Source organism: Cyprinus carpio, chromosome B1, assembly GCF_018340385.1.
Source record: "Cyprinus carpio isolate SPL01 chromosome B1, ASM1834038v1, whole genome shotgun sequence".
Classification (NCBI taxonomy): Eukaryota; Metazoa; Chordata; class Actinopteri; order Cypriniformes; family Cyprinidae; genus Cyprinus; species Cyprinus carpio.
The window spans coordinates 25,042,850-25,070,306 of NC_056597.1; the positions used below are offsets into that span (position 1 = coordinate 25,042,850).

The 27,457-nt window shown below is 35.9% G+C and overlaps 2 protein-coding genes, 1 long non-coding RNA gene and 1 pseudogene across 12 annotated transcripts in view; 3 read left to right on the forward strand and 1 right to left on the reverse strand.

Moving 5' to 3' along the window:
* Positions 1-5,895, forward strand: part of wu:fa56d06 (uncharacterized protein LOC795664 homolog) — a 6,500-nt gene extending 605 nt beyond the window's left edge. For 2 of the 10 annotated variants that reach the window (XM_042717058.1, XM_042717059.1), the window contains exons 3-16: positions 745-999; positions 1,760-1,987; positions 2,162-2,356; positions 2,557-2,679; positions 2,765-2,887; positions 3,161-3,319; positions 3,494-3,688; positions 3,889-4,011; positions 4,097-4,219; positions 4,397-4,681; positions 4,882-5,004; positions 5,096-5,218; positions 5,423-5,546; positions 5,717-5,895. In XM_042717058.1, coding sequence (XP_042572992.1) covers positions 745-999; positions 1,760-1,987; positions 2,162-2,356; positions 2,557-2,679; positions 2,765-2,887; positions 3,161-3,319; positions 3,494-3,688; positions 3,889-4,011; positions 4,097-4,219; positions 4,397-4,681; positions 4,882-5,004; positions 5,096-5,218; positions 5,423-5,505 — 2,138 coding nt within the window. In that variant the 3' untranslated portion in view covers positions 5,506-5,546; positions 5,717-5,895. The remainder of the gene's footprint in view (positions 1-744; positions 1,000-1,759; positions 1,988-2,161; positions 2,357-2,556; positions 2,680-2,764; positions 2,888-3,160; positions 3,320-3,493; positions 3,689-3,888; positions 4,012-4,096; positions 4,220-4,396; positions 4,682-4,881; positions 5,005-5,095; positions 5,219-5,422; positions 5,547-5,716) is intronic. The other 8 variants (XM_042717061.1, XM_042717060.1, XM_042717062.1 and 5 more) reach the window with 8 other exon arrangements.
* Positions 5,896-8,438: 2,543 nt separating this feature from the next.
* On the forward strand, positions 8,439-13,103 carry LOC122135769 (protein SON-like). The gene is made up of 7 exons (XM_042715989.1): positions 8,439-8,631; positions 9,160-9,242; positions 9,322-9,493; positions 9,641-11,112; positions 12,509-12,693; positions 12,808-12,906; positions 12,990-13,103. The coding sequence occupies exons 1-7, from the start codon at positions 8,549-8,551 to the stop codon at positions 13,101-13,103; spliced, it is 2,208 nt and encodes a 735-aa protein (XP_042571923.1). The 5' UTR covers positions 8,439-8,548.
* A 697-nt stretch (positions 13,104-13,800) lies between these two features.
* Positions 13,801-22,178, forward strand: LOC122135770 (annotated as a pseudogene).
* Positions 22,179-23,559: 1,381 nt separating this feature from the next.
* LOC122136074 lies at positions 23,560-26,845 on the reverse strand. The gene is made up of 8 exons (XR_006153900.1): positions 26,801-26,845; positions 25,860-25,964; positions 25,238-25,279; positions 24,896-24,935; positions 24,752-24,793; positions 24,574-24,615; positions 24,263-24,298; positions 23,560-23,953 (listed from the first exon to the last, which is right to left on the reverse strand). It is a non-coding gene; the product is annotated as an uncharacterized LOC122136074 (long non-coding RNA).
* Between the last annotated feature and the right edge of the window lie 612 nt (positions 26,846-27,457).

Genomic DNA, 27,457 nt, shown 5'->3' on the forward strand with positions numbered 1-27,457 from the left:
GGTTTCAGAATATATTTTCTATATTTTTTGATATTCTAATAGTATGTTTAAATTATCTGTCTGCTTTCTAAAAGCAATTCCAGCATGTAATTAAAACTGATAAAGTGATGTTAAAAGGAAAAACAACATGCAGAAGGGATCTAATTATTATTATTATTATTATTAGCATGGTTTATTATTTTTCTAAAACAATAATTTTGTAATAAATCAATATGGAATCACTTTCAAACAGTCCAAGAAGGTTAAAAAAAAAAAAAGAATATATATATATATATATATATATATATATATATATATATATATATATATATATATATATATATATATATATATATATATAATTGTTTTATTTATTTAGTTTTTCTATCACATTATAATGGCTTCTTTAAATTTATCACAGTTGTATTATAACAATAGGGTAGATGTAGTATGGCATTTTGTGAAAACTGCTTACTAGTGTAAAGTTTTGGTTTTCCTTATTAGTTCAAGGTTTGGAAACAAATGTACTTCTGAACTTTAACCTTTATCAGGGTTGAACCACGTCTGCTTCTTCTCTGGCACATAAGCACATTTTATCTGCTTGATAAAATATGTGATTATCTGTTCAACAACTGAGATAGAGACAAGTCATAAATCAGTTTTTATGGCTTGTGAAGGAGAGGTATGCTATTGGGTTAAGTGAGATATGAAAGGATATTTGGCATGTTTCAAGCAGCAGGTTTGATGTTCATGATGTGTTTGCAGGTCTCCATGCAAGACCACTGCACCGATTCCCAAATGGTAAATTAAAACCAATTGGGCCACAAATGGTCCAAGATGAACACAGGGATAGCTCAGTTCTGAAGCACATGAACACTGATGTGAAACCCAAGAAGCAACTACCAGTTCCCGCTGAGTTCTGCAGACAGGGAACAGAACCTTCCAGACGCTTCCTGATGGACCTGAACACTGGGATGCTCAAGCGTGGAGTTGGCAAAGTGAACGGAAAAGTTTCAGGATGTATGTCTCCAAAGTCATTTTCTTAAATATCAATGCACATTATAGATTTTGAACCATAACACTTTACGCTTAGTTGTAATCATATATAGGGTCTTCTAAGGGTTTTTAAACTTCAGGGGTTTGTTGCAAACCCATCTAAAGGTCTCCACCAAGTTTCATTGGATAAAGCAAAACTTCACCGCTTTTATAACACAATTTATGCATCTCCATAGACTGCCTTTAAAAAGTGGAAAAACATATAACACTAACTGATGCGATTGGCATACAGTAAGAAGTATGGGACTGTAAATTAGTGGACTGCATAGTTTATTAGGACTTGGAGGAATATGATGAAAAATGCTTTGATTGCAAACTTTGGTATTTTGGCAAATCTGTGCAGTTTGAAACATTTTTGAAACATTTCTCATTTTCAAGAGAAGCATTTCAGAACCAGGAGACTTCAACAGAAGTCTCAAATTGACATTTTTTAATTAATTGATCAATGGTTCTCATGAGAAAAAAAGCCCCAATAATCACACATATATCTCCTCTAGAGTTTTGGATCTCAGCAACTCATGATATTAGTCTTTTTTTTTTCAAGAGAAACATCCTGGAATCATGAAACCTCAGCAAAAGTTTCCAATTGCTGTTGTTTAATCTTACATTGGAACTCTTCTAATTGAGAAATAACTGAAATATAAAAGAGTTTAAAACATAAATTTCCATATTACCTGTCAATTGCACATTGATGACTGTGTTTGTTGTGGTGTTTCCTCTACAGTGGATGAGCTCAAACAAGGCACTGAGAACCAGCTGCACACCCTGCAAGAGCTCAGAATGCGTCCCATGATGAGATCGCAGTACAGCGCTCAGAGCGAAAAACACGAGCAGAGAGCGATCCCTGCCGAGGTGTACAGAAAAGGCACTGAAAATTCCAGAAATGTCCTGATGGACCTGAACACCGGTCTGCTCAAAGAACACATGAACAAGATGGACAGGAGAGTAGTGGGTGAGTCTCACTTTCTAATGGTGATTGTCCATTGGTCTACCAGCTAGAGTAGCAATAAGCCAATCAACATAAACCATCCAAAGTAAAGTCTTATTGGTCTTTTTAGCAGGGAATTTGGGTTCCTCAGCAGTCCTTTACCAGTCTGGTCTCATTTTTCTTTTTCACCTTCATTAGCAGCTAAATGGGAAGTGGTTTCTGAGCATGAGGATATAAGAAGCCAAGACTCTTCTGAACATAAGGAGAACCACAAAGCAGTTCCTGTTGAGATCCGCAGACAGGGAACAGAACCTTCCAGACGCATCCTGATTGACTTGAACACTGGGATGCCCAAGGAGGAACTCAGCGAAATGAACAGAAGAGTTTCTGGCTGTAAGTCTGCAAAATAATTTGCATTATAGATTTTAGTGTTGCTTTGCTTTTTCAAAACCCCGACGTATTATATATAAGGTCAACATGAACATGCAAAACTGCATGGACAAACACTCAAACTGTTCTTAAGAAAAATCAAGTATAACAATGACATTGAATAGATTTTGGAAACATTTATTACTGTGTTATTTTCTCTACAGTCTACAATCCAGCAGCTATTGAGAAGAGGCAAGGAACAGAACCTTCCAGACGCTTCCTGATGGACATGGACACTGGGATGCTCAAGCACGAATTAAGCGAAATGAACAGAAGAGTTTCCGGCTGTATGTCTGCAAAGCCATTTTTTTTAAATATCAATGCATATAATAGATTTTGGGCTTAGTTAATCAGTTTTTGTTTTCTCCACAGTCTACAATCCTCCAACTTATGAGATGAGGAAGGGAACCCAGAATTCTCGCGCCACTCTGGTGGATCCCAGAACTGGACAACTGCTGGAATCTCTAACAGAGCTCCAGAGGAGCGCAGCGCCATGTGAGTGCTTCAAAACGTGATATAAGCCATGTTCTAAGACTTGAAAGTTATTAAAAATACCTACAATATATGCACTTTGGGATATAATAGGGATTCATCAAAAAATTTAAATTCTGTCATAATTTCTTACCATCTTAAATTTTCCAAAATGTTTTTGTTTCTTGTGTTCAACAGAATATTCAGCTGAACTTTCAAGCACTGAAGAAACTTAACTTTTTGAGTAAACTATCCTTTTAAATGCTACATTTTTCCCTGTTTTTTTTTCCTCTACAGTGGATGAGTTCAGACAAGGCACTGAGTACCAGCCATTCATCCTACAGGAGCTCAGACGGAACAAACAAGACACTGAACCTTCCAGAAACCTCCTGATGGACCTGAACGCCGGTCTGCTCAAAGAACACAGGAATGAGATGGACAGGAGAGTAGGGGGCTGTAAGTCTCACTTTCTAATGGAGATTGTCCATTGATTGCTCAGCTACAGAAGTGACAAACCAGTACCAACTGACATAAAACACCAAATAAATAAATAAATAAACTGGTCTTTTTACCAGAGAATTTAGCTTTCCTTTACCTGTCTGGACTAATGTTTTCTTTCACCTTTATTAGCAGCTAAATGGGAAGTGGTTTCTGAGCATGAGGACATAAGAAGCCAAGACTCTTCTGAACATAAGGAGAACCACAAAGCAGTTCCTGTTGAGATCCGCAGACAGGGAACAGAACCTTCCAGACGCATCCTGATTGACTTGAACACTGGGATGCCCAAGGAGGAACTCAGCGAAATGAACAGAAGAGTTTCTGGCTGTAAGTCTGCAAAATAATTTGCATTAAAGATTTTAGTGGTGCTTTGCTTTTTCAAAACCTCTACGTATTATATGTAAGGACAACATGAACATGCAAAACTGCATGGACAAACACTCAAGCTGTTCTTAAGAGAAATCAAGTATAACAATGACACTGAATAGATTTTGGATACCTTTAATAGTGTGTTATTTTCTCCACAGTCTACAATCCAGCAGCTATTGAGAAGAGGCAAGGAACAGAACCTTCCAGACGCTTCCTGATGGACATGGACACTGGGATGCTCAAGCACGAAGTTAGCGAAATGAACAGAAGAGTTTCCGGCTGTATGTCTCTAAAGTCACTTTTAAAATGTCAATGCATATAATAGATTTTGGGACTATATGTAATCAGTTTTTGTTTTCTCCACAGTCTACAATCCTCCAGCTTATGAGATGAGGAAGGGAACACAGAATTCTCGCGCTACTCTGGTGGATCCCAGAACTGGACAACTGCTGGAATCTCTAACAGAGCTAAAGAGGAGCGCAGCGCCATGTGAGTGCTTCGAAACATGATATCAGCCATGTTCTAAGACTTGAAAGTTGTTACACTACTTGTAATTTGGTATATTATAAAGATTCCTCAAAAATATGAATTCATGCATAATTCTTACCATCTTAAAATTTACAAAATGTTTTTTTTTCTGCTTTCTGTGTTTTTTTTCTTCTACAGTGGATGAGTTCAGACAAGGCACTGAGTACCAGCCGTACATCCTACAGAAGCTCAGACTGAACAAACAAGACACTGAACCTTCCAGAAACCTCCTGATGGACCTGAACGCCGGCCTACTCGAACACCAAAATAAGATGGACTCTTCTGAACATAAGGAGAACCACAAAGCAGTTCCTGTTGAGATCCGTAGGCAAGGAACAGAACCTTCCAGACGCATCCTGATTGACACAAACACTGGTATGCCCAAGGAGGAACTCAGCGAAATGAACAGAAGAGTTTCCGGCTGTAAGTCTGCAAAATAATTTGCATTATAGAATTTAGTGGTGCTTTGCTTTTTTAAAACCCCTACGTATTATATATAAGGTCAACATGAACATGCAAAACTGCATGGAAAAACACTCAAGCTGTTCTTAAGAGAAATCAAGTATAACAATGACATTGAATAGATTTTGGATACCTTTAATAGAGTGTTATTTTCTCCACAGTCTACAATCCAGCAGCTATTGAGAAGAGGCAAGGAACAGAACCTTCCAGACGCTTCCTGATGGACATGGACACTGGGATGCTCAAGCACGAAGTTAGCGAAATGAACAGAAGAGTTTCCGGCTGTATGTCTCTAAAGTCATTTTTTTAAATATCAATGCACCTAGTAGACTTTTGGGCATATTTAACTAGGGGTTTTTTTTTTTCTCTCCACAGTCTACAATCCTCCAGCTTATGAGATGAGGAAGGGAACCCAGAATTCTCGCGCCACTCTGGTGGATCCCAGAACTGGACAACGGCTGGAATCTCTAACAGAGCTCCAGAGGAACGCAGCGCCATGTGAGTGCTTCGAAACGTGATATCAGCCATGTTCTAAGACTTGAATGTTTTTATGTAACTGGTCAGCTGGTAAGAGCTGTGCGGGTCCACCTTATTTTTAAGAGTGCATTTAATTACCATTTTTTAACCAGAACTTTCAATTCAAGCATTAAAAAAATGTCATTGTTTGTGTGAACTATCTTTACAATACTGTGTGTTTTCCAGTGGATGAGTTCAGACAAGGCACTGAGTACCAGCCGCACACCCTGCAGGAGCTCAGGATGCATGACATTGTTAGACCAAAGTAAAGCGCTTAAAACGTGTACGAAAGTCACCGTGTTTAGAATTGGTGAGCTTTTCCTTATCAATGAACGTTATCTTTGTTGGCTAATATGACACCATTAAGTTACATAACTATTCATTGTCATCATCATTTGGAACATGTTTGAACTTTGTGCTATTATTAAAAAATGCTTGCACCATGCAGGAAATACTGATTTTTTTTGGTCATTTTTCCAGATGAGGCCTGGTGGACAACGTTTGGCTGTGTTCGTACCCTATGACTGCATGAAGACCATCTCAGAACATCTAGTTGACTGTACTGTTGTATTCAGAGGTTTCATGCAATAAAAGTGTCATGCGATATTTGGAATGACTGCACAAGTTATATCTGCAAAATAAATGCATTACCAAAATCATATTTTTGGCTTGTTAAACATGTTTTTTACGTTTAGTGACCTATGAGACATACAGTCATGGCCAAAAATATCTGCACCCTTGGTAAATATGATCAAAGAAGGCTGTGAAAATTAATCTGCATTGTTAATCCTTTTGATCTTTTATTAAAAAAAAACTCAAAAATCTAACCTTTCATTGGATAATACGAAATTTAAAATGGGGGGAAATATCATTAAGAAATAAATGTTTTTCTCTAACACACATTGGTCACAATTAATGGCACCCTTTTATTCAATACTTTTTTAAACCTCCATTTGTCAGCCCACTCTGTTAACAGCTTTAAATGTTCTCCTATAATGCCTGATGAGGTTAGAGAACACCTGACAAGAGATCAGAGACCATTCCTTCATCCAGAATCACTCCAGACCCTTTAGATTCCCAGCTCCATGGTTGGTGCTTCTCCTCTTCAGTTCACTCCTCTCATTTTCTGTAGGGTTCAGGTCAGAGGACTGGAATGGCTGTAGCAGAAGCTTGGTTTTGAGCTCAGTGACCCATTTCTGTGTTGTTTTTGAGAGTTTTGAGTTTGGGTTATTGTACGGTTGGAAGATCCAAACATGGCCCATTATAAGAGTCAGTCACTTACTGATTTTTTATCTGTTGGTATTTGATAAAATCCATGATGCCATGTATCTAAACAAGATGTCCAGTATAGGCCCACAACATCAAAAATACAGCAGTATATTTCATTGTACACATGGGGTACTTTTTATCCCTGTGTTCACCAAACCCATCTTGAGTGTTTGCTGCTAAAAAGCAATTTTTTAGTTTCGTCTGACCATAGAAGCCATTCCCATTTGAAGTTCCAGTCGTGTCTGATAACTGAATATGCTGGAGTTTGTTTTTGAATGAGCGAGGAGAATTTTTCTTGAAACCCTCCCAAACAGCATGTGTTGATGTAGGTGCTGTTTGACAATTTTTTTAAAGGTTTTCTGACCCAGAGACTCAACTATTTTCTGCAATTCTCCAGCTGTGACCCTTGGAGAGTCTTTAGCCACTCAAGAGTCTTTAGCCACTCAAACTCTCCTCCTCACCGTGCATTAGGACGATATAGACACACGTCCTCTTCCAGGCAGATTTATAACATTTTCTGTTGGTTGGAAATTCTTAATTATTGCCCTGATGGTGGAAATGGGAATTTGTGAAGCTCAATAATATTTTGCTGCACATCAGAAATATATTCTTTGGTTTTTCTCATTGTGATGGATGATTAAGGGAATTTGGGCTTTGTTTTCCCTCATATTTATATTTCTGTGAAACAGGAAGCCTAAGATCGATAATTTCATGTTCATAATCACCCTGGAGTGCTCAAAATTGTGAATATGAATGGGAATATACTTCAGAGATATTTTGCTGATAAGAATTTCTAGGGATGCCAATAATTGTGTCCAATGTGTATTTGAGAAAAACATTAATTTCATACTGATATTTCCCCCCATTTTAAATTCTTATTATCAAATGAAAGGTTAGATTTCTGTGAATTTTTAAAATAAAAGATCAAAAGGATTAACAATGCAGATTAATTTTCGCAGCCTTCTTTGATCATATTTACCAAGGGTGCCAATATTTTTGGCCATAACTGTATCCCTTGTTTTTTTGTGTCTTAGAGTTGTTTGGATAAGACACAACTGTTGCTATGCAGCCCGCAGATAAGACATCAACGTTCAAACTGTTCAGTCGTGTTATATAATAATTTACTGCAGACCTGTTGGTCAACAACTTGTCTTCATGACATGATAAACAATCACATTATGATCAAAAAGCGTTCAATGCAATGCAACCAAGAGACGTTAATTTATTCTAGCTTTTTAACCCATAAAGCCTTATCATATCTAATATATGAATTTCTAAGGCCTTTAAATGATCAACATGATCAAAACTTTACTGAAAAACCTGTTGCACACAATCTAGTACCTGCCTTCGGTCACCTGACTGATAGTTTAGACTTTTCATCAAGTAAAAAGTTTTTTTTATATATATATAATTGTACAAACATTCACCTTTCAACTAGTGTTTCACGTGTCTTTTTGCTGTCAAATTTTTTACTGATTTTATGAGTTAAATTTTAATACTAATTGTTCCATTCTAAGTTATATTACAAAAATGAACACTTACTGAAGAAGAGGAAAAAAAAAAAGAAAAGAAAAAAGAAAAAAAAGCTGGACTGAAGCAAGTTAAGTTTACCCGATTATGATTTACCAGAATTTAATCTTACTTTTTGGCCATATCAAAACAAATATCAGCTTAAGAGGGATAATCGAAGATCAAAACTGGGGTAACTTGTCACTACGTATAAGAGAAAAATATATTCCACATTGATTTATTATAAATAATAATAGTTTTTCATCATTATTATTATTATTGTTTCAATGATTACTTGTGATGTCGATCCCTCGATTATATCTGGTATTAAATTATGTTTAATAGGAAACAAGAAACACAAAGTTATATTGTTATAAGTCGTTTAAATGTACAATACAATAACCATTCTTACATTTCGGATTTGCCGCCTTCACGCCGTTCGCGCCCGTATTTTGGCGCCGCTGCGGTGACCGGAAGAAGAAGCTGGCTGAGGCATTCTGGGATGCTGGCGGACCCAACAACACTTCTACCGTGATGGCGACCAATATCGAGCAGATTTTCAGGGATTTTGTAATGAATAAGATTAAAGAAATCGAAGATGAGACTCAAGAAAACAGGTAAAGTCCCCGATCTTTTACCAGTGCCTCGCGTTGTACCAGTAACGATATTCCAGCTGTAACGTTACTTGTTTTTGTTCTAGCCGGCTAACGTTAGCCAAACATTAGCGCTAATGATCATTAAATACAAAACAAACAGCGTCTTAACATACTAAAGTTGAATTATGTCGTGACTGAATTGTATATATATATATATATATATATATATATATATATATATATATATATATATATATATATATATATAGCGTTAGCTGTTAATGTTTGTTGCTATGCAGAAAATGCTGCAAGTATTGTTACTACAGTACACTACACTACAGTACAGTACAGTACAGTGAGGAAAAGATGGCAATACTATACTAATATATGCTATATTAGTGCCTTACAGGTGTATTTTGTCAGTTACATGTTACTCGAGTGTACGTTTTTTTGTTTTTCAAAGATCACTTGTACATTATAGATGCCAGACACACGATATTAATCACAAAATCATGTTTAAAAGTGAATAATACAATGCTTTTGATGCAGTGTGACAGATGAGCCACAGTCTGAGCCTGTGACGGAGACGAGAGAAGACGGACTGAAGGAGGAAACAATGAGCGCACCAACAGGTTACTCACCGATTCTTCTGTCGTCTGTGTTTCTGACACGTGTCCTGACGTTGATAAGTGTTTGTCTTCTTCACGGTAGATAAAGCCACGCACGCTGACCTCCGAGATAGCCACGATAAAGAGGACACCAGCACCAAACACAGGAAGAGTAAGAAGCACAAAAAACACAAAAGCAAAAAGAAGAAAAAGAAACGCAGAGAAGGAAAAGACAGCAGCTCAGACACACAGTCCGACAAAGAGACTCAAGAAAGGTGCGATTACAAACGACAAATAACGTTAGCGTAAACACAGTGATTTAACGTCACTTTGTCCAAATAAAATTAAATTCTGACCCACTGAGATTAATCAATGTCTTTCTTTCTAATTTGCTGTTTTTTTCCCGCTGTGTTTGTTTAAAGTGGAAAGAGAAAGAAAAGAAAGAAAAAGAAAAAAAGCAAAGATGCAGACAAAGTCAAAAGACCTGGCTCTCGATCCGAAAGCTCTTCGGCGTCTGCTTCCGAGTCCGAGTCCGAGTCGAAAGCACCGAGTGAAAATACGAAGCCGTCTTCAGCAGCTCGGTCTTCGAAGCCCGAGCTCAAAGACTCGTGTGCTGTTGGGAAGCCTCGGGAGTTGCCTGACATTATTCCCAAGATTGAGAATTCGGTCCACGGGAGCACGGCACATCAAAGGCCCGAGGAGAAGAAAAGAAGTTCTAGCAGGACATCGAAAAGTAAGGAGGGCTCCAGAGGACGACGATCCAGATCTAGATCACCCCGACGGAAGTCAGAACGCAGATCGAGGTCCCCAAAACGACAACGCCAATCCAAGTCTAGAAATAGCTCCAAAAAGAGATCTCACCAACGGAGAGAGAGAAGTAGATCGAGGTCTAAGACTCGCTCCAGATCTCATTCTGTCAGGAGAGGCAAGCGCTCAAGATCCAGGCGGACCAGATCGAGGTCCGTCGTGATCTTAAGGAGGAACAGAAGGTCTACGTCGAAATCTAGGTCCCGCTCGCCACGGCCTGGACGCCGTTCCCGGAGTAAGTCTCGAAGCAGGTCCGTTCTGAAGTCTGATTTGAAACTGGAAACTGAGTCGGAGCCAGTGGACGAAAGTAAAAGTTCTGAAATGCAAACAGATGTGTCTCAAGACACAACTGAGAATAGAGAAAGTCAGACAGTGGCTGCAAACTCTGAAACGCCGTCCAACATCTCGAATCCGGGCTTTAAAGGATCTTGGCGACCGGTTCCCTTCTTGCCTGAGACCAAGTCTTCCCAAAAGTGCATTACACCAGAGGTGCCTTCGGAAGTGACCGATGTGTCCGAAGAACCTTCGACGTCCTCCACCGCTGCGCCAGAAGATTCCCAGAGTGCCGCCAACCCCGAGAAGAAAGAAACCAGCGCCAACCCAACTTTGACTTCAAGCGAGACATCGCCGTCCAAATCTCCCAGTCACAGAATATCCAGAGCGGCCGCGCGGTCCAGATCAAAGTCGCCAGCGAAGAAGAGAAAATCCAGGTCGCCTTCGCGGAAGTCTCGCTCGCCCCCTGAGAGGAAATCGCACAAGTCCGGGACGAGAAGCAAGCGCTCGAAGTCGAGGTCGCCTAAGAAGAAGAAGAAGTCGAGATCTCGCTCGCGCGGCCGTCGGAGGAAGTCTCGGACCCCGGACAGAAGCAGACGGTCGAAGTCGAGGAAGAGGTCGCGCTCGCGTTCGAAGAGGAGATCCCGATCCGGCTCGCGCTGGAGGAGAGGTTTCGGAAGCCGCGCGCTGAACCAGCGGGACCGATGGAAACGGGAACCCAGTCGATCTCCGGTCCTCATCCTCCGGAAGAAAAGATCAGCGTCCGGGACTCGACGAAGCACCAGCAAGACGCCGCCACGTCTTACAGAACTTGGTGAGTATCGAAACTATCGATAGTCTTTTCTTTGCTTTTACACTGCAGGTCAAAAGTTTGGAATTATTATATGTGTTTTTAGAAAGATTTCTCTTCTGCTCACCAATCAGTAAAAAATTATAGATTGTGAAATATTCAACCATTGTTTTCTCTATGGGAATATGTGACCCTGGGTGCATCATCTGAAAGATGAATAAATAATCTTTCCATTGATGTGTGGTTTGTTAGGAGGATAATATTTGTCTGAGATACAACTATTTGTAAATCTGGAATCTGAGGGTGCAAAAAAATCTAAATATTGAGAAAATCATCTTTAAAGTTGTTCAAATGAATTCTTATCAATGCATATTACTAATCAAAAATTAAGTTTTGATATATTTACAGTAGGATATTTACAAGAATATCTTCATGGAACATGATCGTTACTTTATTATCCTAATGATTTTTGGCTTTAAAAGAAAAATCAATAATTTTGACCCATACAGTGTATTGTTGTCTATTGCTACAAATATACCCCAGCGACTTTAGATTTTTTTTGTTATGATGTGTTTTTTGTTTTTTAAAATGTTTTTTTTTTGTGTTATGAGCAGCTGTATTTTCAGCATCATTATCCAGTTCTTCAGTGTCACATGATCCTTCAGAAATCATTCTAATAGGCTATTGCTAATTTGCTGCTCAAGAAACATTTCTGATTATTATCAATGTTGAAAACAGTTGTGCTGCCGAGTATTTTTTGTGAAAACCATCATACATTTATTTTATATTTTTCAGGATTATTTTTTAACATTTAAATGTCTTTACTGTCACTTTTGATCAATTAATGCATCCTTGCTGAATAAAGTATGTATTTCTTTCATAAAAAAAGTAAAGATTTTCAGCTCTTAAAGCGTTTCTTATTTTCAGTGTTGAAAACATTATTATGAATGTTTTGCTGCTTAATAAAAACAGACAAGTAAAATTAAAAAAATAATAAAATTAACACTTTAATTGCATTAACTTAGGATGCATTGAATTGATTAAAAGTGAAAGTAAATACATTTATAAAATATTTCTATTCCAAATAAATGCTGTTGTTTAATTTAAACTTTCTATCATTGAAAAAAAAAATCCTGAAAAATATGATTTATGAAGGATCATGTGACACTGAAGACTGGATTAATGATGCTGAAAACTGGCAAGAATAAATTACGTTTTACTATATATTCACATAGAAAAAAAGTTTATTTTAAATTGTAATAATATTTAATAATTTGTACTGCATTTTTGATATAATATATTCAGATAGCAATAGCAATAAATTGCAATAATATTACAGAATGTAAACATCTTTGAGCAAATAAACACAGCCTTGGTGAGCAGAAAAAGCTATCCTATAACATATTCAAATAGCAATAGCATAAGGAGCAGTTGCTGGAAATAGCGAAGGGCAATGCTGCGGCTATGTGTGCCAAGGCCGGCGTGCCGATCCCAGAGAGTCCTCAGGCCCAGATCGGTTCTTCAGATGCCCCTTGCAAACCCCAAATCCCACATACTTGTCTTACAGTTGCCAGTGATGTCAGCATGACGATGAACGCTGCTATGGTAGCTAGTGATGACCGCCGCCACCATGGACCGCTGCTTTTGTCCAGCATGGCGTGCTCTGCTTCCTTGCCACAAGCTGGCCCCCGTTACCGACAATAAATCGTCAACAACAAGCCGCCGTCCTCCGCCACACCCAACCTCGCCAGTATCGAAGAAGCCAAAAAGAAAGTCACGAAGCAGGCGAACAGCTTTCAGCATAAAGAGCTGACCGAGGTAAAGGCTTGTGCGTGTCCCCGCACTTTAGTGTTTCTTGATCTGCATTGAATCCATGCTTTATAATTTAATCTATCCTTCAGAGATGCAAGAAGATCGCCCGAGAGCAAGGAAGAGATGGCCCATCGCAAAACCACACGTGTCGGACGATTGAGGACGATGAAAGGCTAGTCGGAGCTTTCCCTCAAGGAGAATAAAGGCATCGGTCGTTTCAGTCTCGGTGTAAGTATCTCGACGTTTTGCTTCAAAACTGTTACAATAGGTCCTTCATACCCGAGTTTAGGGGTTAGCTTTAATCCCTGTTACATCTTGGCATAAGCTGTTTTGTTTAGAAACATGGAATTGCATGAATTATGCAGCTTGAAGTTTAAACCATATTAGATCTTATGTTTTAACTACTCCAAATTATTATGTGCTGTGATGCCTAAAAAATTAAACGTGTAGCATTTTTTAAAAAAAGCAGTTTCACCAAAAAACAAAAAAAAAAAAAAAAAAAAACACAAAAAATTGCATGCATTTTGTTTCTTTATCTTTTATTTAGACAAATAGTATAGAATTTTAATATATTTCTGGAGACAGCCATTTTGTCAATTATGAGAGAGCTTTATTTTTTATTGATTTTTTTTTTTTTTTTTTTTTTGTTTTAGTTTTTATTTTATATTGGTTAGACCAAAAGATATAGAATTTGAATGGTTTTCCGATTAAACATGAATTTTATCTCAGATTTTTACAATCTATTTTCATTGGTTCGAATATTGGATATTTTTAATTATGCTTTGCATGTAGAATTCCTTTGCATCATCTGATGCTCATACAAAATAATTCTTTAAAAACTCTAATAACTAAAACCAGCAGATTCTATAAATGAATATTTCTGCATTCTGTAAATTACTAATGCCCCTGTGATGCCTGAATCAGTTTGTAGTGATTTATCAGTATTGGTTGATATTGATATTTGATTTATTATTTATTTTTTTATATACAGCTTCTTAATGCTCGTCTAAGTTAATCTAATATCTTTAATAAACACCTGTTAAATGTATTGTACGTGATTTTTATTATGCTGCGGTCCCACCATGCCTCTTTTCCTTCAGAAGCACCTCCATAAAGCCGTCCTTGCCCGAACCGAAGCGGTCTTGCGCTAAGGAGTTCCCGGTGTCCTCCTGGCTCCCAGCACAGGAAGAAGGAGGCCGATGGTGCGTATGGAGAGTGGGGTGTGCCGGTCGCAAAGAAAATAGAAAAAAGCCATCTGCAATCGAGTTCTTCTGGGCCTGAGGAGACCAGCAAGGACAGTGATAGTGTCTTTCCTGAAGCGCCTTCTCAGGTAAGTGTTCAGCTTCTCAAATCTCAGATGAGGATTTGGGTTCAGCTTGTCCGAGCTCTTGTCTTTGGTTTCCAGCCGGTGGACATCACTTTGGCCGTCAGTGAGAGAGCGGTTCGCTCAGGAAGAGACTGGCGGAAAACCCTTTCGACCTCAATGCCAGTGGTATGCTAAAATCGGGCTCAGGAGCAAGTACGTATTCCCTCAAGGACACTGGTTTGAGAAGCTCGTGTGTATATAATTGACAAAATTTTGTACTAAAATATGGAATCAAGAAAATATAAAATAAAGGCTTTTACAAAATTTTCATAAATGTAATATTTAAATGAGATACATAAATTTAAATATTAGATGAAAACCTTATATTAAATATTAGAAATGTTGCCTTGATTAATTAATATGATGATTTAGCTTATAAAAATTACTAAAAATGAAATCTAAATAAAGAAATATGTAGAAATGTAAAAAAAAAAAAAAAACGAATAAAAATGACAAAAGCATATAAACTAAAACTCCACCTAAGATTAAAATGAAAACTGAAAAAAAAAAAATAAAAAAAAAGGCATTCAAAAATATCATGAAAATCATAATAGTGTGAATATTAGAATATTAAACAAATATTAGATGAACTAAATAAGTGTTGTCATAGTAAAATGACTAAACATAATAAATAATAATAAATTTCCCTATAGCATATATATATATATAGATATATATATATATATATATATACTATATATATTTATATATATATATATATATATTATATATGATATTATATATATATATATATATATATAGACAAAAAATTTATATGATATTATATATATATATATTTATAAAACCTGATATGAAAATGGACAATATAAAACTTAAACTCCATTTAAAAATATTAATAAATGCTAAAGTATATGATGTTTTTTTTTTTTTTTTTTTTTTGGATAATACTAAAATGTGACTCTGGGCACAAAAAGCAGTCATATTTATATACACGGGTACTATTTATAGCAATAACTAAAAATACGTGGATGGGTCAAATTATACATTTTTCTTTTAATGCCAAAAATCTTTAGGATATTTGCTACATATATAATATATCAAAAACTTAATTTTTGATTAGTAATATGCATTGCTAAGAACTGCATCCTGAACAACTTGCAAAAAATATTTTCTCAATATTTAGATTTTTTTGCACCCATCAGATTTCCAGATTTTCAAATATTGTCCTCCTAACAAACGCAGACATCAATGGAAAGATTATATATTCAGCTTTCAGGATGATGCATAAAATCATAATTTTGAAGAAGAATTGTCCCTTATGCCTGGTTTTGTGCTCCAGGGTCACGTTATAACACATTGCCAAAAATTTTCAAAAGCTCTCCATGTGAACTGCTCAACTTCAGCCTGGGGATGGAGGACTTTATGAGAATTTGTGGTTTTTGTATTTATTACTTGTGGTTCACAGGTTGATGCATGGGGCCCAGCCAACACGATCCCCGGCCTCTTTCACAGGCTCCACCGGCGCTCAAGTGCTCTCGTACCGAGATGAGCTCTCCAACAGCGGCCCGCAGGCCTGGATAAGAAGGTACAGCATTAATCGACGGCACACCACTCTACTACGATGTTGGACATATATTGTGCTTGGCGGTTTTGTGTTTTGCATCATATTTTGTGTGTTAAATTCCCAAGAATCAAAGTAGACGTCATTTCCTCATGCAAGTTGGCATAGTACAGTCAGACCCTTTTGACTTCTTGTGCTTAATTGAGAATTGCACTCTTCTGACATACGCTCACGTCACACACGGAGGGTGAAACCGACCCTGAAACGCTCAAAACACCCATCATGCACTCTTATAAAGTCATAAACATAAGAATTGTCATCTGTGATTGCTTTGCCAATTGGTGTACCCTTCCGAGTCGTCGATCAGAGCGCTTTTCATTTCGATTTTGCACTGAAGATGACGTCAGGGTATCCTTGGAAACAGACTTGTTTTACTGACGTCAGCTGAAAGAAAGAAAACGGCAAATAAAAGTGCAAATATTAGACCTGATCGGCATGTTTTGAGTCTCTCTGATGAAACCGTTGGGAGCTGGGGAGATGGGCGCGGGAGCGGTTGAACAGGTACACCACTTGTGCACGGTCACACAGATGTGTTAAATCTGAAATTCTTTGGTGGTGGATTGATTGATGGGTGGGGAAAGCAACTGTGTTTGTTTATATGTGTGTGTCTAGAGAGGGGAGGACGGAGAGGAGCGATGTCTCTCTCTGCCCCCTCCTCTGATTGACCAATGAGGAGAGAGACATGCGCATCAGGAGCCGAAATCTGATTGGATGAGCACACCTGTGACCACACGTTTACAGCCTACAGTTAGATTCATGATATGTATTAATCTTGACACTATTGTTTACAAATAGGGGTCAGTGAGATTAAAAAAGAGGTGTTTCTGCTCACAGAGGCTGCATTTATTTGATCAAAAATACAGTAACAATTGTGAAATATTATTTAAATTTCAAATAGCTGTTTTTATGTGAATCTACAGTAAAATGTAATTTATTTCTGAGATCAAAGCTGTATTTTCAGCATCATTACTCCAGTCTTCAGTGTCACATGATCTCAGAAATCATAATATATACTGATTTGCTGCTCAAGAAAACATTTCTGATTATCATGTTGAAAACAGCTTTTATATTTTTGTTGAAACATTTGTGATACATTTTACGTTTTTTTACATTTTATTCTTTGATGTATAGAAAGTGGAATAGAGCTGCATTTATTTGAAAGTTTGTAAAATTTCTAAAATTTAAATAAAAATAGTTATATAGACATTAAAATACTAATAAAAATGACAAAAGCAGATACTAAAATTTGACAAAAAATATAAAATAAAAGGGCATTCAAAATATTCATAAATAATGTAATAGGATTTAAATAATATAAAATATAAATAGATTTTTTTTTAAATATTGCCTTGACAAAAAATTTCTAAAACTGAAGTAGAATAAAGAAATATAGACATATTAAAAAAACTAATAAAAATGACAAAAGCAGATACTAAAATTTGACAAAAAATATAAAATAAAAGGGCATTCAAAATATGCATAATGTAATAGGATTTAAATAATATAAAATATAAATAGATTTTTTTTAAATATTGCCTAGACAAAAAATTCTAGCACTGAAATAGAATAAAGATATATAGAAATATAAAAAAAATTAAAAATGACAAATGCAGATAACAAAATTAAAACTTAACTAAATATATAAAAATAAAGGCTCGTTCAAAACATTCATAAATACTATAATAGTATCTAAATCATGTAAAACGAATATTAAATGAACTAAATAAGTGTTACTTAAATACTAAAGTTACTTAAACTTAAATAAAAATACGGTTATATATTAAAATATCTAAAAGCATGTAACAAAATGACTAAAACTTGAAATGAAAATAGAACACATTTGTAACGTTCTAAATGTCTCCACTGTCAATCTTGATCGATTTAAAGCATCCTTGCTTAATAAAAGTAACAGTTACTGACCCCAAATATTGAACAGCGGTGTAGTTATTCATTGAAAATGAATGAGTGTTTTATTATATAGATGTTCCTGTCATATGATTAAAGCAATAAATCACTTGGAGTTGTTTGTTATAGTTATTCAAAGAGTTTTTAGACGTTTCTAAAAAATAAAATCACTGCCTTCATGTGTTAACCGTATTAAATGTACACAACATCCTGAAGGCTTTGGATGCAGACCTTTACATTAAGACACAGTTTTTATTTAGACTCGTGATGGTAAATACACGCTTGCAGAATAGCACGGTCTCTATTTAGAGACACCAGACGTTCACACAACCAAATACAGCTCTGGCAGTCTCACGCAAATGGCCAACTTTGCCTAGATACGACTGGGATATGTTTGGAGCTCACTCTTGACTTGAGAGCGGGGTCCAAACACCGAAGGTTGCATCTGATTCCCGGTTTTTAGTCCCAATGTGATTGGCGTGTCAAAAGGGCCTGGTCATGCACTAACTGCAGTCAAAAGAATGTGTGGGGTTTGGCATCCAGTGGGGTGCGAGGTTTCAAGCTCAATGCTCGGGATGGTGGGGTTGGGACACGGATGGACGAGGGGGCGGGGGCTCACAGTTTGACCTGTGAACTCTCACCCCTCTGTATGGAAACTTGTTGCAGGGTCAGTCTTTGTAGCTGCCTCTTTGCCATGGTCACAGTCAGGCCCCTTCTATTCACGTCAGATGATCGGCCGGTGATGGGGGCCTAGGTACGTACGTCCTCCAGCACCCTTCCTTCTATTCATGTGGATTTGTGTGTGAACTGATGCATTTCTGCCTTGTCCTCCTGTTTGTTTGCGCTGAACCGACTCAGAGCCTGAGATCTGTTCAGGACAGCGATCATGCTTCGCCTGCTGAAGGCTCGCAACTTATTACTCATGTGTGATGGAAAATATACACTGCCGGTCAAAAGATGGGGATTGTTTTTGAAAGAAGCCTCTTCTGCTCATCAAGGCGGTGTTTATTTGTTTGAAAATTGTGAAATATTTTTGCTGTTTAAAATAGCTGCTTTTTATGCAAGTATCTTTTAAGCTGTAATTTATTTCTGTGATGCGCAGCTGTATTTTCAGCATCATTACTCCGGTCTTCAGTGTCACGTGATCTTCAGAAATCATAATAATATGATGATTTGCTGCTCGAGAAACATTTCTGATTATTATCAATGTTATAAATAATTTCAGGATTCACAGATGAATAGAAAGTTTAAAAGAACAGTATTTATTTGAAATGTAAATCTTTTGTAGCATTATAAATGTCTTTACTGTTATTTTGAGCAATTTAATGCATCCTTGCTGAATAAACGTAATCTTAGATAAATGTGCTTCCACATAAATATTAAGCAGCAGAAACCTTTTTAACAATGATAATCAGAAATGTCTCTCAAGCAGCAAATATTAGAATGATTTCTGAAGATCACGTGAACACTGAAGACTGGAGTAATGACGCTGAAAATACAGCTGCACATCACAGAAATAAATTACAGATTAAACATACATTCACTCAGAAAACATCTGTTTTAAATTGTAAAAATATTTCACAAATATTGCTGTTTTTAGTGCATTTTTAATCAAATAAATGAAGCCTCGGTGAGAAGAAGAGACTTTATTTTAAAAACATTCAAATCTTAAATCATTCCAAACTTTTGGCCGGTATTGTGTATTTGTTTATTTATTTCTATTTGTACTTGTTTAGTCACTTAGACCTGCAGCAGGTGAGAATAAAGGACTCTGCATTTAAACATTATGCATATTCTTGACATAGTTAAAACAGAAGGCTTATTCTATCTGATATCTGATATTAATTTTAAACGGCTCCAGCTGAAGTGACCTGACTTCACCGAATGAGCCATTCTCTCACTGCTTCCGTCTCTCTTGGTTTGCCTCTCTTTCTCTCTGTCTGGATCTGTCCCGTTCCACTCAGGACCAGTTCCTGCGGGCGGCGCCGGTCTCGGGCGGGATGGGGGAGTTACTGATGAGGAAGATGGGATGGAGGTCGGGGGAGGGTTTGGGGAAGCACAGGGAAGGGACGGTGGAGCCCATCAATCATCGACTTCAAAACCGACCCGCAAGGGTAAGAAGAGACCGGGATCAGCGTGTCATATGATCATCACTGAGATCTTAATGCTCATGTTTCGCTCCGCGCAGGCCTCGTAGCAGAAGGAGAGAAACACCAGAAATCCCCTGGCCAACATCGTCGTGATGAAGGATCTTCTAGGTGAGTGTTTGATCACGAGACGCGCGTGTTTATGATCAAACAATGTTCATCACGTAAAGGTCAGAATAACTGCAGTAATATCTCCAGATGAACTCTTACTGGACTTCACTTGATTCTCCATCAATCATGTTTTTAGAGTACTCTCAAATCTGATCATCAGGATCTTTTGAGGAGCGTTTTGTTTCCAGAAGCTTTATTTTCACTGTTCCTCAGCGGAGGAATGATCTTCACAAGCCTCCAGAACATCTCACATCTTCTGAGGAGCCTTTATTTCTTCATCTCTCAATCACTGCATTATATGTTTGGATCATTTACATCTCATCTTACTGAGACACATTACTGCAGATACAGAGCGAGCGCTGATATTTGCATTTTTGCATTTTATGTCAGCGTCTGCTGTACTTTTATAAAAATCTCATTGATTTACATTTGATGAATTTCATTATATAAATATCAGCATCTGCAGCAAGTTGCATATTTTTGCTCAGTTTGAGTTTGAGCAGTTTTTTTCCTCCATATTCTCACTATATGAGGCATAAAAGCCTGATGGATCAAAGAGAAAACACTTGTTTTCAAACTTGTTTCTTTAGACTTTTAGATTTTGCCTGAGGTTCTATTAACTGTTCCGTTTATAAAAATACAAAAACAAACACATCTCCGCTCCGGCTGGTTCACGGGAATCCTGACGTGATGTTTATTCTGCAGGGAAGCATCCGGTGTCTGCTCTGATGGAGATGGGCAATAAGAAGAAGTGGCCACAGCCGGAGTTTGTGATGGTGGCACCACAGCGGACCAGACCACCGCAAGAACTTCCTCTTCAAGTTTAGTTTAAGAGGGATTACTTTCAATATCATCGTTAAAAATGATGTACAACACACCTCAAGTGAAACCAGTAGTGTGAATGTGAATGTAGACATTGCAATATTATAATTGAAACTACAGCTGCAATATTTAGTTTTTCTGCCATATGGAAAAACGACAATTATGTCGTACTATATGACTTGAATATTTGGACATAATTAATCATTCTAGAGTGGCTGTGGTGATTTTGGAGGGGTGTGCTTTTACATAGAAAATAATAAAAAAAAAATACTTTTTAATCGCTAAACAATTTTAGTACAATTTGAGCTTTTCACACTTGAAATAACCAACTTTCAGTACCAATAAAATGAGTTTATAATCTCTGAGAAATCAGAGGGGACTTTTCCATTTGTTCCCATAATCCCGTATTTCAATCAGATTTTTATTGTTAAATGTATCCTTAAAATAATTTTACTAAAATATGTATTATTATTCTGTAAATTTTAAATGATGAAATAAAATAATTATTCAATAATATTTTTAAATAAATAAAATGACTATTATTTAAAGTAATAATTAAAAAAACCTAATAGGATAAATAATTGTGTTCATCTCTGTCATCATTTTATTAAATTTTTTTATATTTATTAAAAATAAATAATTAGTAAAATACATAAAAATCTAGTATATTTCTAAAATATTACTACTGTAATACTATTGCATTGTAAAATAAAATACTATAATCTCCTTTTAAAGTACAACTATAAATTACAATAATGTTTACTATATATATATGTATATATATATATATATATATGTATGTATATATATATATATATAAATAGAATAAATAAAAATAAATTAAATTTTTATATATATATATATATATATATATATATATATATATATATATATATATAATATATAATTTAATTTTTTTTTTTTTTTTGGAGAAAAACCACAGGGAGCAATTAAAACTTATGTACAGCTGCTTTATGAATGCTTCCTGTTACAGGTTTGGGACATGCTTACTGACTTGAATACATCATGCATCCCTTAACTGAAAGTATATGAGAGATATGATTTTAATTTTGTGATCCGTTAATGCTACAGAATTGTTTTTGACGTTATGGATTTTGGGGCTGAGTGCACAGATGTGTTTGTTTTGCTGTCAGTCAGATATATGTGTGTGTGTGTATCAGGTGGTGGTGAAACGGGTGTGATTATCAGCCTCAGACGGCCAGTCCCAATAAGAAGCATGCCAAGGCGATGGCAGCGACGGTGGCTCTCTGCAGGCGATGGGAGAGGTGGCTGGAGAGACGGTGTTCATGCGGGCCCCGTCTTCACCGCCGCCACCAGCACATGACACCGCCCCGAAACCATTTCACCTTCCCATGTTTCCGTTAAAGCAATATCATCTGGATAAGGCATATCTATCAGTACTTTGTTCATTTCTTCACCCATGTCCTCCTCGGGTTTGGTAAAGCGATGGCCTTCGACACACCAGTGAGAATGAGACTTCGTATTTGACTAGGTTTGAACCGTGAAGGTTTGTGTTTGATGCATTTGACTGAACGGCATCATTGTTTTAAACTTGTAAATGTTTCATGCATGCTGTAAAATTGTTTTTATCTTTATAAATGTTTTTTTTTTTTTTTCTTTGCTTTAAAGTTTAACCAGCCCCAGTTCATTACTACTTTTATTTCTGAAGGCTTGTGTTCTGTTGCTGGCAGAGAACATGTTTTTGTGATGAAACAATAAATGAGAAATCTTGTCACTGGAAAACGATGCTCTTTATTGTGTCTGGTCAGTTTCACATCTACTGTTTAGATAAAAATTACATAATTTATGTTCGCTTTCACTTCACACGAAGGTTAAGTAGCTTTGTACAAAATATTTAAAACTCATTTTAGGTCATCAGTTTCAGTGTTCATACAAGCTGCAAAAAAAAAAAAATAGTGCATGTTTCTAATTTTCAATTTTAGCAGTTTAGCAAAAATGTAGTTTATAATCAGGGTTTTTGTGGGTCTTAAAAAGCCTTATTTCACTCTTCCACAAAAAAGGCCTGAAATCAGAACAGAAAGACTTAAAGTCATAAAGTAATGGCATTAAATGTTGCATGCGCTGCAAAAAAATTAATACTTTTAAAAAACACACACATTAGTAGATCTACACAGGCTTTGATTTTACTGAGCCATATTTTGCCTTATGCTTTAATGATCAGGTACAAAAAAATTAAACCTTTAAGAACATACAGAAAAATGAGCAGCACCATTTACAGCTTTAGAAATGAATAGCACCATATTTAAAGGTTCAAGAGGGTTTATATAAAACAATTACAAACTCCCCATTTCAGTCTGTTTTTAGTGAAAATGTGAGCTTAGTTAAAATCATGACAGAGCTCTTTAAAACTATATGAATAGATGAAAATATAGTATATTTACAGGATATATGTGACCCTGGAGCACAAAACCAGTCATAAGGGTCAATGTTTCAAAATTGAGGTTTATGCATCATCTGAAAGCTGAATGAATAATCTCTCCATTGATGTATGGTTTGTTAGGAGGACAATATTTGAAAATCTGGAATCTGAGGGTGCAAAAAAATCTAAATATTGAGAAAATCATCTTTACAGTTGTTCAAATGAATTCTTAGCAATGCATATTACTAATCAAAAATTAAGTTTTGATATATTTACAGCAGGACATTTACAAAATATCTTCATGGAACATGATCTTTACTTAATGTCCTAATGATTTTTGGCATAAAAGAAAAATCAATAATTGTGACTCATACAATGTTTTGTTGTCTATTGCTACAAATATACCCCAGAGACTTAAGACTGCTTTTGTGCTCCAGGGACACAAATATGTTTTAAGCTATCAAGATAAAGCATCAAACAGTTTTAAGTTCTGTAAATAAACAGCAGATAAAAATACATCATATTTTGTTGAACTACTTGTAGATTTCACAGTTCACACAATCAGCTGTTTCCTGGAAATGTCTGCAACAATGGTTTTCTCTCGACGACTCAGATTCTTCCAAACACCAGCAATAAAGCCAGAAAGACAGCGGTAAGGAGCAGAACGCCGCTGATGAGACCGATGCGGATCCAGGGAATCTCATCCGAGAACAGCTGAGCTGAGAGGAACACGAGTCTCACATTAAACACACGGAAGACGTTCACGCTAAAGCTTCAGCTCGAGAGGAACATGAGCTGCCGCTGTTCGCTGTTTAATGCAACAATATATAAATAATATCCAGATAAAACACACACACACACACACACACACACACACACACACACACTAATGTTGTGTTCAGTATGCATGGACTACTCAAAAACTATGTTTATAACTTATACATATATCTTAAAATGCATGAATGTGTTTTGAGTGTTTATTATTATTATTATTATTACAGTAAAACAGAAACAAACTCAATTCTTACCAGAATCAGTGTGTGTCTCAGTGACTGACAACGTATCTTTCATAGAGTTGAAAGAAAAAAACACAGACTAAAATTAATAAAACGACTAAATTAATAACTTAAACTATTAAAAAGTACAACAACATTATTAAAAAACTTACTAAAATTAAACAGAAATGGGGAGGGGGGGAACATTTCAAAATATTAATAAAAACTTTAATAACATCCCAGGGATATGCAGATAATATTATAAATTAGATTTATAAACGACTCTCTGAATGCATAAATGTGTCTCAGTGTTTATTATTATTATTACTAAACTCAGCTCTTACAAGAATCGGTGTCTGTGTCTGGAATTGATAAAGCTGTCGTCACTAAAATTAGAGCAGAAAACAAACTCAGAAATAAATGAATAAATCTGAGGAATAATAATACAGTAAATAATTGTAAAACTGAATATATAGATAATATCTACAGTAGATAACACACACATACTGTACATATACTAACCAGAATCGATGTCTGTCTCTGGGACTGATGTATCCGTCGTCACTAGAAGCAGAGCAGGGAAAAAAATTAATAAAGCTGATAAAAAATAATAAATACTAAAATATTGAAATAATACCCAAATAACTCACACATGCATATACTTACCAGAATCAGTGACTGTCCCTCTGGGACTGAGTATCTGTCACTAGAAAGTAGAGTTAAAAAAAGTGAAAAACACATGCTAAAATGAATAAAACTGCTATATAATAATAATAATAAATTAATAAATTAAACTACTTTTTTAAAATCCCAACAAAATGACTAAAAGTTTAACTAAAATTAAAATTAAAATTGAAAAAAAAAAGCATTCAAAATATGAATAAAAGCTTTAATAACATCCCAGTTATCCCTACATAACATTTATAAACGACTCTCTGAATGCATAAATGTGTCTCAGTGTTTATGATTATTACTGTACAGTCACACAGAAACAAATTCAGCTCTTACAAGAATCGGTGTCTGTCTCTGTGACCGATGTATCTGTCGTCGCTAGAAGAGGAGTTGAAAGACTACAATGAATAAAACTACTAACTAATATTTATAATAATAAATGGAATATAGATACAATACCCAGATAACACACACATGCACAGAGGCGGACAGCAGTGAGGTATTTTTACTCTGCTTTAAAAGTACTTTTCAAGTGTTTTTCTTTAGAAAACTTTACTTCACAACATTCCAAAGCATAATATTGTACTTTTTACTGCACTACCGTTCATATTAAATCTAATTTAATACTTAATTGCATTAGAAATCTATTACTTTCTTACTTTTACTCAATTAAAAGTCATTTAAAGATTTACTTGAGTACAAGAAAGAACTAAATTTTTTATGTTCTTGAGTATTAAAGGTATATCAAACAACTACTTTTTACTAATTTACTTGAGTAATGTAAAATACCACCTCTGCACATGCACACTCTCACCAGAAACAGAGCTGACAGAGACACACAGATACAAGCAAGATTAGATTAGACCGCAGCAGCAGAGTGACATTAAAACAATCAGTCAGGACAGGTGTGTGTGTGTGTGTGTGTGTGTGTGTGTGAGGAGCATCAGTAGTACAGTACCTCCATCTCTCTCAGCGTATGTCAGTGTTAGCACAGAGCTGCTGCTTTCAGTCTGAGCCCAAACCGTCTGAGTATGAGAGAGAGACACTGTGCTGCTCCACACCTCTGAAGAGAGAGAGAGAGAGAGAGAGAGAGCATTGAGAGAGAGAGAGAGAGAGAGAGGAAGAGAGAGAGCATTTCTGAGAGAGAGAGAGAGAGAGAGATGAGAGAGAGAGAGAGCGGAGGAGGAGAGAGCGAGAGAGAGAGAGAGAGAGAGAGAGAGAGAGAGAGAGAGAGAGTAGAGATGAGGTTATATGACAACATTGACGTGCAGGTCTCAAAAATAATGACAATTAAACCACTTTTACCTCCAAAGTATCATTAACAAAACCAGTCTGAAGTCTTGGGGTATATTTGTAGCAATAGACAACAATACATTGTATGGGTCAAAATTATCGATTTCTCTTTTATATTTGCAAAAAATTCATTAGGATATTAAGTAAAGATCATGTTCCATGAAGATATTTTGGTCAAATATCCTACCGTAAATGTATCAAAACTTAATTTTTGATTAGTAATATGCATTGCTTAGAACTTCATTTGAACAACTTTAAAGGTGATTTTCTCAATATTTAGATTTTTTTGCACCCTCAGATTCCAGATTTTCAAATAATGTCCTCCTAACAAACCAGACATCAATGGAGAGATTATTTATTCAGCTTTCAGATGATGTATACATTACCCTTCTGACTGGTTTTGTGCTCCAGCGTCACATATTTCAATTATGTAATATTTATGTAAGAAATGTATTGTACTACCTCAATGCTATTTCACGCTGAAATAATTATATATACAGTATATAAAACTTCAGTTAAACTAAAGATAATTGTTGTAAAAATGAGAACAGAAATATAAAAGACTCTCAGTGTTTTATTAGTCAAACGAAACAAGAAGGCACTTACCAGAATCAGTGTCTGTCTCGGTGACGGACGTATCCCTCACTAGAAGGGGAGTTGACATGAGAGAAACAGCATAAAATTACTAAAAACAGTAATAATAATATGTAATACATAATATAAATATAATATTATACAGTATTTGAATGATGAAGTATTTATGTATTGCATTTGTTTTGTACTGTCTTATGCTGTTTTAATGCTTACTGAAATTAACAGCTGTATCATGTTTTGGTTTTTGTATAAAAATGATGTATTAGAGTAATGAGATCTGCTGTAAAAATTACAAAAATATATAAATATATATAAATGATTAAATATGTAAATATATATATTTTTTTGGTACTGCCCTTGTGTTATATTTACTGAAAAAACAATTATTTATTTAAATTTTTACTGTAATATGGTATAAAAAATAATTATAGTATAATTTTATAAACATGAGATATAATTGAGACATAGCATTATTTAAATTAATAGTCTATACTTTCTACACTGACCGTTGTTTGTCTGTTTGTTTGCTTATTCTACACAACTGGCTCGACCAATAGCGTGAGTTGGGGGCGTGGCTATCGACCAATAGTATTTTATCTTTAAATATTTCGGCTGCAAAGCCAACAGAAATGACATACTTCAGACATAAATATGTTTAATTTCAAGAGA

Bases quoted from the DNA above. Each gene is read 5' to 3' on its own strand.
- LOC122135769 (XM_042715989.1), top strand. From the start codon at position 8,549: ATGGCGACCAATATCGAGCAGATTTTCAGGGATTTTGTAATGAATAAG. The intron at 12,694-12,807 runs GTAGCTAGTGAT...GTCAACAACAAG, and splicing joins TGACGATGAACGCTGCTATG to CCGCCGTCCTCCGCCACACC. The intron at 12,907-12,989 runs GTAAAGGCTTGT...TCTATCCTTCAG, and splicing joins AGCATAAAGAGCTGACCGAG to AGATGCAAGAAGATCGCCCG.